At 36.1% G+C, this 20,222-nt stretch overlaps 2 protein-coding genes across 17 annotated transcripts in view; one reads left to right on the forward strand and one right to left on the reverse strand.

Moving 5' to 3' along the window:
- Nucleotides 1-5,797, forward strand: part of prr12b (proline rich 12b) — a 33,576-nt gene extending 27,779 nt beyond the window's left edge. For both annotated transcript variants that reach the window (XM_680992.9, XM_005164066.5), the window contains exons 13-16: nucleotides 690-787; nucleotides 889-1,020; nucleotides 4,394-4,489; nucleotides 4,581-5,797. In XM_680992.9, the coding sequence (XP_686084.5) occupies nucleotides 690-787; nucleotides 889-1,020; nucleotides 4,394-4,489; nucleotides 4,581-4,718 (464 nt within the window). In that variant the 3' untranslated portion in view covers nucleotides 4,719-5,797. The remainder of the gene's footprint in view (nucleotides 1-689; nucleotides 788-888; nucleotides 1,021-4,393; nucleotides 4,490-4,580) is intronic.
- Nucleotides 5,798-5,802: 5 nt separating this feature from the next.
- Nucleotides 5,803-19,267, reverse strand: si:ch211-195b15.7. 15 transcript variants are annotated; one of them, XR_012401065.1, is made up of 14 exons: nucleotides 19,147-19,267; nucleotides 18,959-19,050; nucleotides 18,609-18,656; nucleotides 18,361-18,378; nucleotides 17,358-17,450; nucleotides 16,152-16,759; nucleotides 15,913-16,048; nucleotides 13,053-13,241; nucleotides 12,102-12,196; nucleotides 11,864-12,014; nucleotides 10,402-10,497; nucleotides 9,496-10,031; nucleotides 7,589-9,411; nucleotides 5,803-6,662 (listed from the first exon to the last, which is right to left on the reverse strand). XR_012401065.1 is itself a non-coding variant. In XM_680904.10 (14 exons), exons 2-14 carry the CDS (start codon nucleotides 19,046-19,048, stop codon nucleotides 6,524-6,526), a joined length of 2,079 nt encoding a protein of 692 aa, XP_685996.5. In that variant the 5' UTR covers nucleotides 19,049-19,050; nucleotides 19,147-19,267; the 3' UTR covers nucleotides 5,803-6,523. The 15 variants fall into 15 exon arrangements, 6 of the variants coding, with proteins under 6 accessions (XP_685996.5, XP_073800693.1, XP_009297845.1 ...); XR_012401068.1 differs by having other exon boundaries at nucleotides 7,589-7,859; nucleotides 9,887-10,031; nucleotides 11,832-12,014; XR_012401064.1 differs by having other exon boundaries at nucleotides 18,361-18,486.
- Nucleotides 19,268-20,222: the final 955 nt, after the last annotated feature.

Consider the following 20,222-nt stretch of genomic DNA (forward strand, 5'->3'; position numbering starts at 1 on the left):
TGTTACTATCTGACCCTGAAATACTGGATTATTTGAAACTGGATTAAATGGACTACAGAAGATTACCAAGTCAAAAAAATTTCGAGATTCAACGCAGCACTTACCTATTGCACAATCATCATGGACTGATGGTAGTTTTAAGTTGTTTATTTACCAGCAAGAGCAAACTCTTTCATTCATTCATTCATTTTCTTTTCGGCTTAGTCCCTTTCTTAATCTGGGGTCGCCACAGCGGAATGACCCGCCAACTAATCCAGCAGGTTTTTTACGTAGCGGATGCCCTTCCAGCCGCAACCCATCTCTGGGAAATGTATTATATAATGTTATATTATACAATATATTAGTATCAGGAAAACTTTTTAAACTAAAAGAGCTTCTTCTTCATTGCGCCAGTTTGTGCTTTTAATTTGCTAGAAGTAAATAAGTATAGTAATAAATAATCAAATAATATAAATCAAAAGTTACAGTAAAGACAATTCTAATGTTTTAAGAAGTTTTGATTTAAAAACAAAATGCATTTGCAAAAATATTAAGCAGCAGAACTTTTTTTTTTTTTTTTTTAAGTGTGATGTTTTTGTACAAATGCGAATATATTAGTTTTACAAAACCCTCAGCTCTTAGGCTTCGTTTAACAAATCAAAAACCAGAGAAAAAAAAAATCTCTTTGACTCCTCCCCTTTTCTGCACAGATGAGCTTTATCTCCCACCCATGCGGAAGATTGACAGCATCCTCAACGAACAGAAACGGAGGCTGTTGAGAAGGCTCAACATAAGTGTCCAGCATCAGGTGACAACAATGGCTTTCAGGAATACCTAAATGCTACTCAGGGCCTTCTGATCTGTGTTTTAAGTCCGTTTCTGACTCAGTCTCTCTTGTTCTTTAAATAGGAAGCACTGCACATGTTCCCTCAGATGACCGCAGACCCCCTGGACTCTGGAGCGGTGAAAGTGCATCTGGGTGGGGAAGGTTATAACCGGAAAACTCTCAACAGAGTCAAAAGGAGCCTTCCCAAACAGCAGGCAAGTTCTGCAGTGGATTGTTTACATAATTATATTTAGTAAGTAAAGCAGCATGCTAGCACTTTTAGTTTAGCTGTTCAGCAAGCAACCCTAAGTGACCCCGAAAGGTGTTTGGATGCTTCAGATACACTTAAATGCAGCGTTTATAGGGGTATATGGATACATGATTATGGAGTGATCTGAAATATGTGAATAATAATCTGAAACAACATCTTTCTGAGCACATAAGATTAAAAACTCTCTTGACTCTCATTACTTGTCTGATTCCTCAAGCTGTCATCAGACTTGTGGCCGACATTTGTTTTAGAGATTTCAATTAAATATTCATGGTATATTTTGGTAGCATTTATGAGTTAAAATGTAGCTGGCTGTGTACTATAGGCACATTATATTGCAGTATCGACATAACGATCGCAGGCTGCTGAATCTAATCAAATCATAAATGTGTTGTGGTCTCTGCCACATCGCCTATGTGAACTTGAGGGATTTTAAACCTCCACTAGAATCACCTGGGACCATCTGATTAAATGTCATTGCAAAAAGGCTAAAAAAGGCATCATTTGCTTGTATCTGCTATTTGCTGTGATGTTTTGTTGTATAATGTGGTCATATTCATACTGTTTTTTCCAATTGGTTACACACACAATCATTTCATGTCACACAATTTCTCAAACATCTTACTCAAAATGCAAAACTACACTGCAAATCTCCAAAACCAGAAACTGTTTCACAGCCTTGAACTCAGATTTTTATTGAATAAAACACTTTTTTTCAAAACACTACAATCAACTCTACCTAAAACACAAAGATCTAAAGGGAAGCTACATGCTTTCCTTTTCCAAACACAAACATTCAAAATGAAACACTCTCTCACACACACACTACTCAAATGTGGAAACACTCATTTCTTAACTGATTACTAACCTGTCACTGTAGTAAAGGCCTATAAATAGGCCAAAAGTGACCAAAGAGCATGAATAAAAGTGGTACTTGCATTAAACTAAAAGAAATTAGACCATCACTTACTGGTTCTTTAAAAACCTTTCACAACTTGTGGGGCCTCCTTTTAGCTTATCTGCTGGCTAACTCTCTTGATTCTTAAGCTGAGCAGTAATATATGATTACAGATTTATTATTCATTATTATTTCTTTTTATCTTTATTATTATTATTTATTTTATTCATTAATTTTTTTAACTTATTAATTATGTTTATTTTTTATTTTTTTCAGTGGGAAGCTATAGGCTGTTGAGAGTGGGAAGTGTTTATTTGGGGTTGTGTTAACAACAACATTAAAGGATAATTATAAAATGAATATTCTAACTGATATTTCATGTAGAAAACCTAATAAAAGACATTACATTTATTCCAGGGGAATTTTCATACTTTAAATTTATATTTATACACACACACACGCACACACATAATAAATGACAAATTTAAACAATGCCTGCAAAAAAATCCCTGCTAATAATAATTTTTGGGTTTATCCTATAATCATTATAAAGAAATGACTCGTGAATTCAAATATAATTTTATGTGAAAACAAAATAAAAGATTATGACTGTTTTAGAAACTAAGCATTTATCAGGTCTAAATACACATAGAATGTGATAACCAGGGTTAAAACTGGTTTTAAAACATTAAAATCAGAGTGAAATAACTCAACTTACAGAACTGGGCTGTTTTGGGTTAAAAAACAAAAGCTGGTTTGCCACTTATCCATAATTTGTAGTTTTGTACCTAATGCGTATTTACATTTTCTAAGTCCTAAATTCCTTTACAAAAGAACAGAGGAATTCTTCTCAGCCTGCCACTGGCAAGTTCAATATACCCAAAGTTCTTAAGCTTCTTCAGGCAATGGACTACCCCCCAAGACCACACACATGCAATTGTGTTCTTTACTGTAATATATATATATATATATAATTCCGCTTTACATATATATATATATATTTTTTATTTGTTTACATTTGTACATACAGCATGTTCATGGTTATGTTGTATGCTACTGTATACAACATTAATGTTTGGACTACTAAATTTTTTTTTGTTTCTTCATGTGATTGGTGTGTACAGTGTACCTATTACCTTCTCAGCAAATTATTTTCACTGTAGAACTTTGTATTAAAATATAGATTTAAGCCTACGAAACAGCAAAGAGCTTTAGATTTAGAACAACATGCTATATCCAAACATTTACTATTAACAAAGAAGTGTTTGCCATTTGATGCTAATTCTTCGTTCTGACATGTTTATGGTATTTTGTATGCAAATGTGAGGCAGTTTGTGTGTGCAGTTTAAGAGGTGTTTGTAGAGTTTTAACAAAAAAGTGACACGGTTTTGAAAATTTGTGTAGACCGGTGGAAAAAATTGTAATTAGACTCATTTCACTCTAAACCCTATAAGGGTTTATTTATTCTGTGAATTGCTTTAAAGAATGGTTTTACCCTCCTACAGTTATACATTCTGGGTGTATTTGGACCTGATGAATGCTTATTTCCTAAAAGTGTCATAATCTTTTATTTTGTTTTCACAAAAAAACGTGTGTGTGTGTGTGTGTGTGTGTGTGTGTGTGTATGTATGTGTGTTAGAATTACAACATTCATTTTATAATTGTCCTTTAATGTTGTTGTTAACACCACCCCAAATAAACACTTCCCACTCTCAACAGCCTATAGCTTCCCTTTAGGCTATAGCCCTATAAAAAATAAAATAAATAATAATGAAATATATATATATATATATATATATATATATATATATATATATATATATATATATATATATATATATATATATATATATATATATATATATATATATATTTATATATATATATATATATATATATATATATATATATAGCCAGCAAAGCTAAAAAGGAGCACCACAACTTGTCAAAGGTCTTTAAAGAACCAGTAAGGGATGGTATAATTTCTTCTAGTTTTTCTGCACGTAAACACTACTTTTATACATGCTGTTTTATCTTTAGAACTCTTGACTGCTTAAACACTGTGCAAATTTATGAAACTTAAATATTTATTTCAAACAAAACATCAGTATTAAATTAAATATAATAAATATTACCATAAATCTTTTATAAATTATATAATAAAAGGACATTTTTGGTGAAAAGATTGTTGTAATGCAGTGGTTTGTCAATGTTTTTTCAATACATTTGAACTTTTTGCACAACCAGATGTCATCTTTTCCACAGATAAAAATAAGTCAGTCACGCTTGGAACAATAAAGCAAACCCTGTAGTGTCCAAATTGTTTTTGGGGTCATTGCACTTCATATGCATGCCTATCTTGAGGTCTCAGAGCTTTCTTTCTTTGCTCGTAACCCAATCTCTATTATGTTCCTGTCAGGACCTGAAGCTGTCGACAGAGACATGTCGAAAATACAGTCTCTATCACTCGCTTCATCACTACAAATATCACACCTTTCTGCACTGTAAAAAGGAGGTATGCGAGAATAAGAGCTTTTCTTAAGAAATGCGTCACTGTGTCCCTGATAAAAACCCTGTCCTCTCTCTCTCTCATTCTCTATGCTCAGACGGACAGCATTGAACAGGCAGCAGAGGAGGATCCAGGTCAGGAGGAGGTGGTTCAGCAGTGCATGGCCAACCAGGGCTGGCTGGAGACTCTGTTCAATTCCTTTATTGAACTGCTGACGCTTAGCACCAAGGCTTAAGATTCAGCTGTCCACGATCCAAACACGTCCTGTTTGGAGAGAGGAGAAACTGCGTCCTCTCAGATGAAGCCGCTGCACCTCCAGGTTGCAGGAAAATGAGATTTTCCTTTGCAGAATGTGAAAGAGCCAGTGGCGGTTTAAGCTGTTGCATTTTAACATGAAATGTTTTTTGTAAAGCCTTCATTCCTCTCTCTTTCATTATGTGTCAGCTCCCTGCGACTGGAGCCACAGGGAGACGGTATGAAAACAACAACAACGACGACGACAACAAAAAAAAAAGCAAATGTGTAAAGACAGTTGTCTGCACAGAGACAAATAACGATAGTGCCAAAGGGAACAGGGTTGAAAACCTCACTGGTCAGCAGTGGTTTGGCAGAGGTGAGCTTTGAATGCTATGTTCCACGCACACTCTTCTATATAAATATGTATTATGAACAATTATGATTTGTATTATTTATACATGGACATTTATACATGGTTACCTCCCAGAGCTGGGACAGTTTGCTGTTATTATTTTGAATAATAATGCTCATGTTTTATGAGGGTGTACATGAAATGAGCCACCCATAGACCCCCAAACGTCCTGTCCCCTCAACTGAAGGACAAGGCGGGCAGGATGTGGACTAAAGAAGCGGGGTCAAAGCAGTGTGTAGTTCCTTTTTTGTCAACAACAACATCAACAACGAAAAAAAAGAAAATAGAGCAAAAGAAAAAAAACTGTATTTAAAATGAAACGTGTTCTTTCTGTTTGTTCTTTAAAAGAAAATGCGGAAAAAGAGGTGTACGTGTTCGTTTTCTCAAAGAAAACACGACTGTGCAGAGGGATGTAATCGATTTTAAAGTGTGCAAAATGTCTGTGTTTACTGTTTGTTTTTTTATCTGTTGGTTGTTTACGATGATAATTATTATTATTATTAATATTATTTTGGAGGTTTGCTTATTTCTCTCTTCTGTAAATATTGTACAGTTGCTTCAGTCTCTCTCTACCCGTCCCTCATCTGTACATGAATCCTCCTGTATTTGACAAACGCAAATAAAAGAAAAGAAAATGACTTTATGAAAATCATGCATTTTCACAAGAGACTGCCTTGGATCTTTCTTTATTGTTTATTTGTTCTTAGTGTACAAGCTGCTATTTTGCATTTAAGATGTGTATGAATGGAGAGAATGCACTGGAAATCAAGCAGTACAGCCAAGCAACCTGCTCTGAACACTGTAATCATGTTCAAAAGTTCCCAGTGCTGACTAATCACTCTGCAAATGAAAGCGTTTCTCTGAGGAGTTGAATAATGACATTATTTTCATGATTTTTCATGATTCTCGGTGTAGGGTGCCAGCATTCAAGAGTGTCAGACCAGCCTCAGCAGTTCTTCAAGGTAAACATTCCACTCCTGCTGGAGCGCCAGGGAAAAAAAAAGAAGCCGTAGAACTGCATTTCCTGTTGTTACCATGGTAACATTACCATGGCAACAGCAGCAGCATTTTCCAGGAGTGTTTGTCTGTCTTTGGTGTGATGCCCATTTCGCTCTTTGTCTCTTTCTTTCTCCTTTGCTTTTGAGTAGCTTCCTAATTGACTGTTTCTAGCTTATGAGTAATAACAAATAAATCACATTCTCTGCTATAATATAAATTACTTTTATCCTTATTTTAATCGCATCATAGAGAGCTTCATTTTTTCACATTACATATTCTGAACATTTTCATAAGATATAGTTTGCTCCACTATCATGTTTTGTCACTATATTTGTTATGAGTATAAAATATCTTGCCTCTTATTAATCATCATCTTGACATCCACTCCTTCCTTACTGCTCTGTCTCACTACAATCATCATCTTCCTCATCTTCCTCCTCCTCCTCCTGCACAGCGCTGTGTCTCGTCTGGCCACACAGCGGCGCTAGTTTGCCGTCAGTGGTCACTCCCATCGGCTGAATGATCTTGCCCCTGAGCGGATGTGGTGAGCAAAAACAGTTCATTTATTAACATGTTTATTAGGAAATGGGTAAGTAGTGCACTAAACAGTGGTGAAAAGCGGCTGTTTTTATTTTACTGGAGTACTTGGACACATTTTTAAAGTATCTCTACAAGACTTTCATATTTTTTGGAAACGTACTCAGAGGCGGATTTGGGGGCCCTAGCAGTAAAACTCAAAACACTCTCTTTCTCTATAGATATTTATTTTCTCTGTATATGTGTTTTTATGTAAGTAAACTGCATGTTAAAATATATTTTACGTGGAAGCTTTATCTTGTTAATGTAAAATTAAATACAATAAATTCACAAATATAAAACACAAGTTCACAAACTAATTATAAGTACAGTTAAATAACCATTTTTGTGATTAGACTTTAATATCTGCGTGTGCAGTACGGAAAGAACGTTCCACTATTCATGGTGGGGGTCCTCAGTTTTGAAAAGAACTATAAGTATTAAAATCTTAATGATTATAGACAGATTTTACAACATATGATTAAAAAAAATGTATAAAAGACCTTTAGGAATAATATAGGCTTCATGGCATTGGTTGGGGCCCTAAGTGGCTGCTTACCTCGCTTATAGGTTAAGTCCACCCCTGCTTATACTCAATAATTTCCATAACAAAATTTTGTTATTAACTCCCTGAATTTAGTGAAGTAAAACGTTTTTAACAGGAGAAATGTTTGGAGACATGAAGAGTTGCAGGCCCGTAGCCAGGAATTATTGCATTTTGTCTCAAGCCAAATTGAAAAAGAAACTTTTTTTTTTTTTTTACTTGAGTAACATTTTATCAGGCTAGCTATACTTTTAATCAAGTGTGTTTGTCTGCCCCTGCCACTACATTTGTGAAGGATCCCTCTCTCAAACACACACACACACACAAACATACATACCGTGACAGCCTGTTGAACATATTTATGAGTCTGAGCGCCTCTGCCTCTTTCTCTTCTTCAGTCATCCCTTCCATTGGATCAGGCTGTTCCTCCTCCACCCGTCCCGTTACAGGGTTAATCCTGTCCCGGGCCTGTCTGTACTCCTCCGTGTCTGAGTCAGAGTCACTGGAGTACTGTGGTTGAGGAGAAGAGCCACGGCCGTTCAAAAGACCCCGTGCTGCCAACAGTCCAGCTGCATTACCGTAACCAGTGTACTTCACAAACCTGCTCACTGGGAGAGGACGAGATCAAGAATTTCAAACAGACAGCAGTGTTTTAGATGTCACAGTAAGGTGTTTCTCACATAAAGGTCTTTTCTGTTCCAAAAAAGAAGGACATTTTGCAGAATGGAGTGGAGAAAAGATAAAACTCTATCGCTTGGAGATACAATAAATACATTAACACAGCAGTTTCAAGTGCCTATATAATTGGGCCATTTAACAAACCCTTCAATTAGCCAATGCCAAAAAAGGCTAAAAATAGCTAGTTTATTCAGAAAATAATAAATGCTGATTTGTACAAAATACTGAATAATTTATAAACAAAATGACAATGTTTAGATTCACAGTAATAATCCTTTAAATCCACACACACACTCATACACTATGGACAATTTAGGCGACCCAATACACCTGTACCACATGTCTTTGGACTGTGGGGGAAACCGGAGCACCCGGAGGAAACCCACGCGAACGCAGGGAGAACATGCAAACTCCACACAGAAACACCAAACGACCCAGCTGAGGCTCAAACCAGTGACCTTCTTGCTGTAAGGCGACAGCACTAGCTACTGCGCCACTGCGTCACCCCATATAAGCAATTCATAACAACAAAATCTACATAAGATTTGCGTGACTAAAAGAGTTTTAAAACATAACGTTACTTGTCTAAAATAAATACTTCAGCTATGGTGTCGTTCTTTCTCCAAAAGTAACTCCAATATTGATTCAGGATTTTAAAGTTTTGATTCAGCATTTGTTTTTACTCATCACTCTCTCTCTCTTGTGTGCATATTGGACTTTGAAGAGACTTTCAACCAGCACAACAAAAATGTTTCTGAGGACAATCACCTACTGCACCTTTAAGGAAGGATGTATTTTTGTGGGCCAAAATGTGAGACATAGTTAGCACTTCTGGCTTAATTTTTTTAAATACATTTTTGGTTAATTTTGTCATCGAACCATGAGGAAACACTGATTCTGATCTGCTGTCGAGGGAGAACATGCAAACTCCACACAGAAATGCCAACTGACCCAGCCGAGGTTCAAAACCAGCAGCCTTCTTGCTGTGAGGCAACAGCACTACCTACTGCGTCACCGCATCGCCGTCACAGTGTTTATTTACTCCAATAATTTAAATGCTATTTTGAGTTAATAATTTTTGTAAGAAAGCGATTGTGAACTCAAGACTGTAAAAATAAACTACACTCTACATACTATAACTTTGAAACCAATGGTTGAGTTAAAATATTTGGTATTTGGTGGCTTATTTTTTAACCTTTATTGGGTTATTTATTTAATAACTCAACCAGTTGGGTTAAAAAAGTTTGAATTTCAACAGTCAACTGATTTAACTGACACAGAACAGCTGTATTAATATGCTTACATAATGTTGTTTTTGCGTTATAAAGTTTATTTAAGCTCTAACACAATAATGTTTTGCTTTTTGATGAAATTACCTCTGTGTCGTGTGTTTTATATCCGTTTCAACACTCTTAATTGTTGATGATTCGAACGAGCACTTCATAGCTGATCTATATTAAATGGATGAAAACGCTTAAGTGTCTGAAACTTAAAATGTAATGGAAATAAAAGCATTTTTTATATTTTTGAAAACTCTTCTATAGTAGTAGTACTAGTAATAGTAGCAGTAGTAATACCAGAATGGAAAAAATTACATTTATTCAAAATAACCCAATGCAATGGGTTAAAATAACCCATAGTTAGGAAGGTGCTATAATCGTTGGGTTATATGTTGGGGTATTTTTAACCCAAGTATTTTGACTGAGTAAAGAGAAAAGTTTTTTTCCTGTCTGGTATGATGATTAATAATAAGTTGATGTTACTGATGTATGTCATAGAATAAAGCAGGATTTGTTTGAGAGAAAAAGACCAGAGCAGTGATATCTGCCTGGCTGGACTACAAAAAGTACATCATATATGCAGCACTCTGTATTATAACATGTTCATACCATGTTACTTGAAAATCTAAATCATTCAGCAAGACATATGTCATGGTTCAAGAGATGCATTTACATACCATTTTCTTTGCATAGCACAAAGAGAAGCTCAGCTGCACAGTGCTTGATATCAGTGTCGACATGGGTCATTAGTCTCACTAGTCTGCTTCTCAGTGTGTTCCCCTGCTCAGGCCTCAGCTCAACGTCTCTCAGTGGAGGCAGGATCTGCTCAAAAATAGAACAGGTTCAGGCTCCTTGTACACAACCACGAGAATAAGAAGAATATATTGTGTCATATTTAAAGTGCTATGTTTTAAAAGTTCTTCAATAATAATACTTAAATTTAAAGGTCACCCAAGCCTTTAAATGTAGAGCCAAGTGTATTAATATTGTTTCTCAAGTATTGTTTTTTATTATTTTCAAAGGGCCATTAGCTTGCATTCTATGATTCACCTTGACCCAATTTGAAGTCTTCTTTAATGTTCTACTGAGGGAAAAAAGTCAACTACATCTTGGATGGCCTGGGTGAGTAAACTTACAGCAATTTTAAGTTTTACCTGAACAGATTTAACACACACTGAAATGTGACACGTACCTGCTGCCGGAGATAGTGCCTGGTTTCCCTGTGTGCTTTGCTGCTTTCTGTCAACAGGTTTAACACTGGAGTAAGCTTTTCCTTCAGCTTGTGGCCCTGTTTTATTCACATTTAAAGACATAACAATTAGCATGAAATAAATAGTAGCAGGGTCAGAAATGTATATATTCTTTTTATTATGGGCCAATGTTTTACATGGGGCATGGAAATAAGTTTGTTAATTGTCTTAATAATTATGTTCACATTACCTTTTATGCCAATTGCATAAATTGAATCAGTTACTTCAGTCCATCAGAATACTATAGATTGTTCGAAAAACATTAAGCTGGTTACAATTGTATGTCAATAAAGCATTGAAGGAAAATCATTACAGGGTGGGCTGCAATGACAAAAATACATTTAATATTGTAATATTGATTTTTAATATTGTTTAATAGAATAAGGCCAACCTTTTGTGCTTGGAGAAATGGCACATCATCATCTCGCCATACAGACATAACATGTTTTTTGCCTCCTTATACTGAATTTGTGTAACAAGCCCATATTTATTTCTGACCCTGAATTATACACATGCAGAATATTTTAGCCCCATCTCAGTTTTTTCAAGAGCTTTTTAAGAGATTGCTGATTTGAAAATGAAAATTCTACCAGTTTAGTTATGTAAAATTGAGTCCCAATTTTAAATAACTAATAGGTGCTTAAATGAAAAAAATAAATAAATAAAAACAAGTACAATGTAATTACATACAGATTCCGTCACTGCGTAATCTAGTTACTGTTTGTGTAATTTAAAGCATATTTTTCTTGTTTGATCCCTGGATTGTTTATCATGTTTTTGATTGATTACCACCTGTCTTGACTATTCACCTGGTTTTTTTGCACTACGCTCTTGGAGTGTCTTTTTTTTTGTTCTTCCCCTGCCTGTTTCACCATGAGACTGTTTTAAAAAACACATAGACATCTACTCCTCCCTCACATGTTCCCTACACTATAAATATATAGTGGGACTAAAATCTGTCATCACTTTCGCTCCCTTATATTATAGCAAACACGTTTATTTCTTCTGTGAAACAGAATATTGGTTACCAAACTATTTTGGTTAAAGGGATACTTCACCATAAATTGAACACCATGTCATAATTTACTCACCCAACAGACTTGTACCAAATCTGTTGTTTTTTTGTTCTGTTGAAAATATATTAAACAATGTTGGAAACCTGGAACCCCTCACACTGGTTTGGAACAAGTCAAGGGTCTGTTAACATGAGAGTGTTCATTTTTGGTTGAGCTATCCCTTTAACACTTAGCTAAAACATTTATCAAAATATTTTCTTTAAGATACACTTTTTTTTTCTTTTTGGTAAACTTATTTAGCATGTTTTGGAAACTGAATTCCAGTCTATGCAGTTTTTCGAAATCAAGCCATTAACCTTGGCGTTACAAGAGCCGTGCTCATTCTCACTCTGTCCAGTCTTTTCTCCATGAAGAGCAGCAAAGTGTGGACACAGTCCATGTTGACACCACCAGACTCCTCTGAACCTTCAGACAGGCGAACAGAAAGCAGGACATCCAGGCACTGCAGAGGGAGCGCTGAGAGCACATTCACTGTGTGTCTGTGGACATTCAGCACAAAAGAGATGAAGATCAAGAGCAAGAGACCTCTCCAGACTTCATCACACTGGCTTGATTCTCATTCTCACCCTTGCAGCTCCTCTTTTCTGTCCTCTCCCTCACAGGGCACGAGCAGGCAGTGACGCAGGACTGCAGCTAGGCGACGGTACAAAGCTGCAGCCTCCTGAGCCAGGAGAAAGAGAACCAAAATGTTAATGGTAAAATCAATTTTTTCACATTATACCATTGTTAATATATTAGGGAAAACATGTTTTTACAGATGAAAATCATCTTTTTTTAGTATTTCATTGTACAACAAATGGTTACTTTTTTGTATATCTGCCTTTCATTTCTTCTAATAGCATCACTTTCATAAAGCGACAAAAATGTCATGCAAAAAACTGTTGGAATGATTTTAGAAACAAAACGTAGTTAATGTAACTCAAGGATACATTGTTTGAATCCATTTCTTCGTTATAATTTATTTAAATTGTGTTAAACAGACATCAATTGACATCATCGTGCAAGATTCATTTTGGGTAAAGAACTCAGGATCAGTGAGTATCAGCAATGCATTTGAAAAAATATGTGATGTTTTATGCTTTTATTTGGTTTGTCTCTGTTTAATATTTAAACAACTACTTTAAAATACAGGTTCCTAATTTTGTTCTATGAAGAAACTATAACATTCATCTTTTGTACCTTAATTTTTTGAAAGTGTTTAAAAAATATAAGTTTTTAAAGTTTCTAAAACAAAACAAAAATGTTTATCTTTCAAAACACCACTAAAAGGTTTTTTAAACATCAAATTGGATTGTTAGGAGCAATGATTAATTATTAAATAATTAATTAGTTATTAAATTAGTAATTAACTAGTTAAAAATATAATAAAAGAAAATACATATTGAAAAATCTAAACCAACCCTTAATCTTTAACAATTACCTGCCTGTGTAATATTGTACTATTTTTTATATACATAAATACGTTAAATATAGAGTTAAAAGATGGTTATTATAGTCAAAGAAATAACAGCATTTACCTCGTCTAGGTCCTGTCTGTGCACACTGTAGGTGATGTTGAACAGGGTCTTCAGGATCTCCAGGGCTCGCTGAGAAAGTTCCTTACACAAAGGTGGAGCTGTCAGGTCAGTCAGCACTTCGTGTGTTTCACCCCAGATCACGTCTAAACACTGTTCCAGAGCTGCGGTCAGCATGGACACACCACGCTCCTAACGGCAGGAAAAACACAGATTGAGTTTAACAGAAGTATTTGTAGCCATTTCTTTTATATAGTGTGTGACCCCTAGAGCAGTGTATTTAATCCACTAGAGGGCCTCTGTACATTTTCAAGATGATTTTTTAAGTGATTTACAACGATACAAATCAAACAAAAACCCTATAAACAGCTAAATACAGTGTGTGCATTGACCTTTTGTTTTAAATGAACAGCTTTTTATTACACAAACATTACCCAGTACAAAGGTTTTTATCAAATTAAAATATGTGAAAACAATATTTCATTTCATTTTAGCAAAATTCAAACAAACAAACTTTTTTTTTTAAAAAGCTTAAGTTCAGCTAAATGTTTAATTTTTCCTCACATACACATTAAAAAGTAGAAGTGTAAAATGACTGCGTTCATGAGCACAGTGCACTGAAATACACCCTGGACGCTGCGCACAATTTCCTCTGTTTGAAACAAAACACAAGCAACAAAGGGTTGTTGCTTGATTAGATATAATTGTGACATACGGAGGTTAATGAGAATGATTTATATTATTTATTACATTTCCCATAATTGTATTTTATTAACCCACCACACAGCACCCTCACCCAAACCAACAGTAACGTAAAAACAGTAGTTGTATCAAATATTTTTTTGTTATCTATTAAATTACCCAATAAATTTATTTTTTAAAATCTACCCCTACCAAAACTTTTAACCTAACCGTCACAGTACTGTAAAAATATTTATTATTGTTATCCAGTGTCATAAAAATTGCTGCCATATTGATGTGCAAATCGTACTTCCGGTCGGCTGTGTATCCCATTTATTCTTTACCCATAAAAAAGTAAAACATCAACAGGTGACCGAGTATGAGACACACAACACTCTTGTGCCCTATTTTGACACTGAGGAGAAGAAACTGTTGAATAAAGTTGTTATTTTTGCTTTATGTGCACACAAATGTATTCTCGTAGCTTAAGAATATTTTGATTGAACCACTGAAGACATGTGGTCTGTGTTGGGGTTGTTTCTGGTATTTTTCTGGACTTTGAATAAGTCGAGAACCTTGCAGTCTATGGAGGATGAGAGAGCTCTATGATTTCATCTTGAATATCTTAATTTTTATTCCGAATACAAACAAAAGTCTCAGGGATTTGGAACGCCATGAGGGTGAGTAATTAATAACATTTATTATTAGAGCTTGATTAGCCAGCCCAGATGTGTCTAATTAGGTTTGGAACTAAACTCAGGGTTCATACACATTTTTACTACAAAAAGTCCATGACCTTTTCAGGACTTTCAAGTCAATGCTTATGACCCAATGTTTCATCTATGTAATGCTAAGTCATAAGAAAAACAATGCACGTTTAAATTTATTACAGCATATCATAAAACACATAAAAATCTCTTTAGTTTAAGTTAATTTTTATATTTACTGTATGTAAAATAGATGATGCTTACACAGCACTAATGGTGTGAGACCATGTTTCTGGCCAAGAAAAGAAATAAAAACATCTAACCTCCATTCCAGATTACAGATATTTGACAAACTAATTTTAAATAATGGTAATAGTTTGCTAAACTAGTAATAGTTGGTAAAACTACTTCTGTAGGTAAAACTTAAGCTGCGATCACACTGCACTTTTTACTCCATAGACTTCCATAGGCATACGAATGCGGCAGACCAAAAAATGCAAGCATGTGCAACAAGTTTCACTGCATTCGAAAGTTCAAGCTTGGTGAATTCTTAAGCTTTTGCCGCCGACTTGCGGCACTGGTGTGTGTACCCTGATAGAAACCTATGTTTAGAATTCTGAAATGCGTGGCGCTGCGCGGCGCCGAGCGACGCTTCTGGTGTGCGACCTGTTTTAGACCAATAGACGACAGTTAAAAATAAGTAATTTTAAATATGGAGCAATCGCTCACTTTTATTAACGTCTAATCATTTTAACCCCGCCCCTTTTCGCAGCCCCATACGTAAGAGTTTCACAAGCACAATATCTAGTGTGACCACAGCTTAGGTCGCTTTGGACAAAAACGTCTGCTAAATGACTAAATGTAAATGTAATTTCCATTACTTTTCCAAAACCTTGTGGGTGTTTTTAGTTTTTCCAAAACTTTTCCAGGGGAGGGGGGTGGGGGTCAGTCCTTTAATACTAAGAAATAGTTTGCTCTGATCTGTATTTTAAATGTTTACAATAATAATTACAATAATAGATAATAAAAATATACATTTGATCACACCCCTATAACGGTTTGTAACACTGTGGACATGATTTATTCAATAGTCTGAAACTGCAGATGTAGACCCCTACAAAAGACTGTTTTCTCAAAAAATATAAGTTTGTTTCTACATACAGCCTACAAGTAAAGTCAAATTAGATGTATAGTTTGTATAATTTGAACTACATTAACTTCTAAATTAGCTAATCAGAGTATACTGTAGGGTAGAGTACACTAAATATCCCTCACCAAACTGAAATGCATAAATTTAATTAACTGAAGCATGTATTAGACAAATGAAATTAACCAAAAAAGTTGACCACCCCGACTGTCAATGCATAATTCGGACCATGGGCGCAGCTGCATCGTTCAGTCAACCAATGGGTCAGCTACTGCGCCCGTGAAGTCCCTCTGCTTAATGGGCACATGTTTGCATGATCTATAATTACCTGGCAGAGTTCAATCCTGAGCTCAGGCCGTAAAGCAGTCAACAAAAACAGAAGCCGCAGTTCATAAAATTGACCGCTTGGAGGTGATGAGGAATGTATCCCATCTTTAATTCTCACTGATAGGCCATGAAGTAACCTGGTCGAGAAAAAAACAAAGCACATGACAGTGAGTTTTCACAACTATTCTGACCTACTCAACAAAACCATATCTGGCAAATGTTTCAAACTGTGAGTCTCACCTCAGTGTGCTGGCTCTCTCTTGTGCTTTCGGGCTGTTGTAGATGACATTGCACAGGGTTTTCATCGCCTCTTTCCTCCAGATCTCACCATCATCATGTCCTTCCTCACCCTCCTCATCCCTCTCTCCTCTGGTCTCCCTCTTTCCTCTTGTCAACAGCCCACACACTCCATCTTTCCTTACACTTTCTTCACAGTGGTCGTTTTGTGTTTCTCTGGGATTAGATGTATTATTCATAGGGCTGAAGTGCAGACCTCCTTCTCTGACCGAAGACGCAGCGCAGACTGTAGAGCCACAACATGAATCATCTGTCTCACTGCAACATGCTGGACATTGGGTGTTGGTGTCATTATCTGGAAGTGTGTCAGTCTCGTTCTCAGGAGCGACGTCGTTGTGTGAGGAGCCCCACTGATCATCCTCTTCCTCAGGCCAGGTTGGCAGGGCAGAGATGCCCCCGAGCCGAGCGAGAGTTATGATGGCATAGTCTGTAATCAGGGGTGCCAGAGCCTTTCGGTCCCGTGAGATGATCCTCAGAGTTCGCAGACACACTCTCAAAACGCCCGGCTGCAGGCGCATGCGAATAAACCAGATCAGAGCCGCAGCGAGCCTCTGAAAGAGATAGACATCAGGAAAAGATATTTGAACCCTCTGTGTTTACAGACAGATAGACAGAGAGAGAGTTGGATGGATGGGTCTGTGGATAAATTAGGTAGGTAGGTAGGTAGATGATAGATAGATAGATAGATAGATAGATAGATAGATAGATAGATAGATAGATAGATAGATAGATAGATAGATAGATAGATAGATAGATGGATGGATGGATGGATGGATGGATGGATGGATGGATGGATGGATGGATGGATGGATGGATGGATGGATGGATGGATGGATGGATGGATGGATGGATGGATAGATAGATAGATAGATAGATAGATAGATAGATAGATAGATAGATAGATAGATAGATAGATAGATAGATAGATAGATAGATAGATAGATAGATAGATAGATAGATAGATAGATAGATGGATAGATGGATGGATGGATGGATGGATGGATGGATGGATGGATGGATGGATGGATGGATGGATGGATGGATAGATAGATGGATTTTGAATTAACTTTAACCCATGGCTGTGATGTGTGGGTTGCTGGGTCTGCACTTTTTTGGCAATATGTGTGAGAGAAGTTTTGTTTGACTCACTCTCCGCAGAACAAGGTCTGGATCCTCACTGTTATCAGAGTCACAGTCTGAGTCAGAGTCTGGAACGTACTCTCTCACTTTATTCCTGCGGAACTGAGTGGAGCAGAACAAACACACATTCAGAAAAGACGATACAATGTGAGGTTAAACAGACTTTAGCAGTTATGAGAGGTGACAGGAGAAAAGAATCACGTCGATGTCTGCATATCAAACTCAAGATGCTGATTTAAATGCTGACCTGCTTCTTCAATATTTAACTTCACTGAAGTTCATTGAAGACCAATAAAAGCTTCGGGTGTTATCCATGAACACAGGGAGAGATTATAAAAGCTTTATTTTGTGGGTATGAGCGTGACGAACAGCGTTAAATGGCTTTTGTGGAGGTATAAGTACCAATAAATTCTCTTTTTGACAGATGCCGCAATGATTGGTACTCAGTAACAACAAAATAATGAGCCCAAAAGAGTTTACAGGTCCATCCGGCCCAGTTACTATGTACAAGTGCCACAGGGGGACATAGACAGTGAAAATATTACTTACAGATTACACACCTCTCTCATTTTTTCCTCACTCCGTATACTTTATTTAGTTCATTCATTTTCTTTTCAGCTAAGTCCCTCTATTAATCAGGGGTCGCCACAGCGGAATGAACCGCCAGTTTATCCAGCATATGTTTAATGCAGTGGATGCCTTTCCAGCTGCAACCTATTACTGGGAAACACCCATACACACTCTTTAACACGCATACACAACGGCCAATTTAGCTTATTCAATTCACCTATATACCGCATACCTTTAGATTGTGGGAAAAACCGGAGCACCTAGAGGAGAGCCACGTGAACATGTGGAGAACATGCAAACTCCACACAGACATGCCAACTGACCAAGCCGAGACTCTAACCAGCCACTTTCTTGCTGTGAGGTAAAAGTGCTGAGCCCCCATGTTGCCCACTACTTTATTCATCTATACAGAAATACTCTGAAGGTCATGTGAAAGATTTACCTCTTCCAGCTCTCTTTGCTGTTCTCGGTTCAAGCATTGGAGAATAATGAGGAAAGAGAAGTAACAGGATAGAAAACATGCTTGTATTATATATCCACTGAATAAATGAGATGAGATGAGGATGAACTGAAGGATAAGTGAAGGTGGATGAGTGAGATTTACATTATTAGCTGTGTTAATCCAAACCATGTGTGCCCTCAGATTGAGGACGGAGGATAAACAAACATAGAATAGACGTCACACTTTACCTTTTTTCTCTCCCTTTCTTCCACATCAAAAAAGAAGCATTGTGAGTTCTGTAAATAACAAAAGAATTGAATTAATAGGTGAACTATATGAGTGCTCCTGTCAGATTAGACAGATTAAAACTTAAGACCGCACCACAAAAACTATAAAATGACTAGGCAAGTAATGAGAAACCCCCTTCAGGTTTACCCCAGTCCTGTTGTCATGGAAACTGCAAATATCTGAGTGTTGGTGAAGTAGTAGGAGAATCTAACAGTTTTTTTTTTCTGGCGTGCACAGCGGTGATCATATTAAGCACAGAATTAATCTTATTATGTTTAATGAAATTTCAGCACGTTGTAATGGTTTTTACCTCAGTGTTGTAATCATCCAGATGACTTTGAACATTGTCTTGGTCGCCTTGTTTGATGAACTGAATAATCTTCTCCACATCCACAGTCATTCCTTATTATAATACAAAATATATAAAGATCATTTACATTTATGAAAAGAACAAAAAAAGAACATACAATAGAGATGCATTCATATCACTGCACTTACCCTCTGTGGTGTTAAAAGCTGTTTTTTTTTAAATAAAGGTTTTCCCTTGGGTTTCCCTGCAAACAATACTTTTTACTGAGTGTAGGCTGTGTCAGTCTTCATGGGTTCCTCTTTGTAATCTGACAGGCCTCAGATTTAGCTTTGAGTTTCCCTAAACTAATCCCACCCATCCTCTCTCACTCTTTCACAACACTGCCAAATCTATGCCTCCATTTTAGTTTGGTATAAACCAGGGGTGCCCAAACTTTTTCTTATGAATGGCCAAAAAACAAACATAATTGAGGGCTGTGGTGGGCCGAAGGTAAATATATCAAACTGTATTACAAAGTTGCCGTGGGTAATTTCGTATTTTTTTAAATAATGATATTTGGTTAACTATTGCATGATACAGTTGAAGTCAGAATTATTAGCGCCCCTGTTTATTTTTTCCCCCAATTTCTGTTTAATGGAGGGAAGATTGTTTCAGCACATTTCTAAGCATAATAGTTTTAGAAACCTATTTCTAATAACTAATTTATTTCATCTTTGTCATGATGACAGTAAATAATATTTGACTAGATATTTTTCAAGACTTCTGTACAGCTTAAAGTGACATTTAAAGGCTTAACTAGGTTAATAAGGTTGAACTAGGCAGGTTAGGGTAATTAGGCAAGTTATTGTATAATGATGGTTTGTTCTGTAGACTATCGAAAAAAAATTAGCTTAAAGGGGCTAATAATTTTGAACTTAAAATTGTTTTTAAAAAATTAAAAACTGCTTTTATTCTAGCCGAAATAAAACAAATCAGACTTTCTCCAGAAGAAAAAATATTATCAGACATACTGTGAAAATTTCCTTGCTCTGTTAAACATAATTTGGGAAATATTTAAAAAAGAAAAAAAATCTAAAGTATATATCAGTGTATATACAGTTGAAGTCAGAATTATAGACCCCCTGTTTATTTGTTTCTCCAATTTCTGTTTAACGGAGAGAGAAGATTTTTTTCAACAGATTTCTAAACATAATAGTTTTAATAACTCATTTCTAATAACAAATTTATTTTATCTTTGTCAAGATGACAGTAAATAATATTTAAC

This window comes from Danio rerio, chromosome 3, assembly GCF_049306965.1.
Source record: "Danio rerio strain Tuebingen ecotype United States chromosome 3, GRCz12tu, whole genome shotgun sequence".
NCBI lineage: Eukaryota > Metazoa > Chordata > Actinopteri > Cypriniformes > Danionidae > Danio > Danio rerio.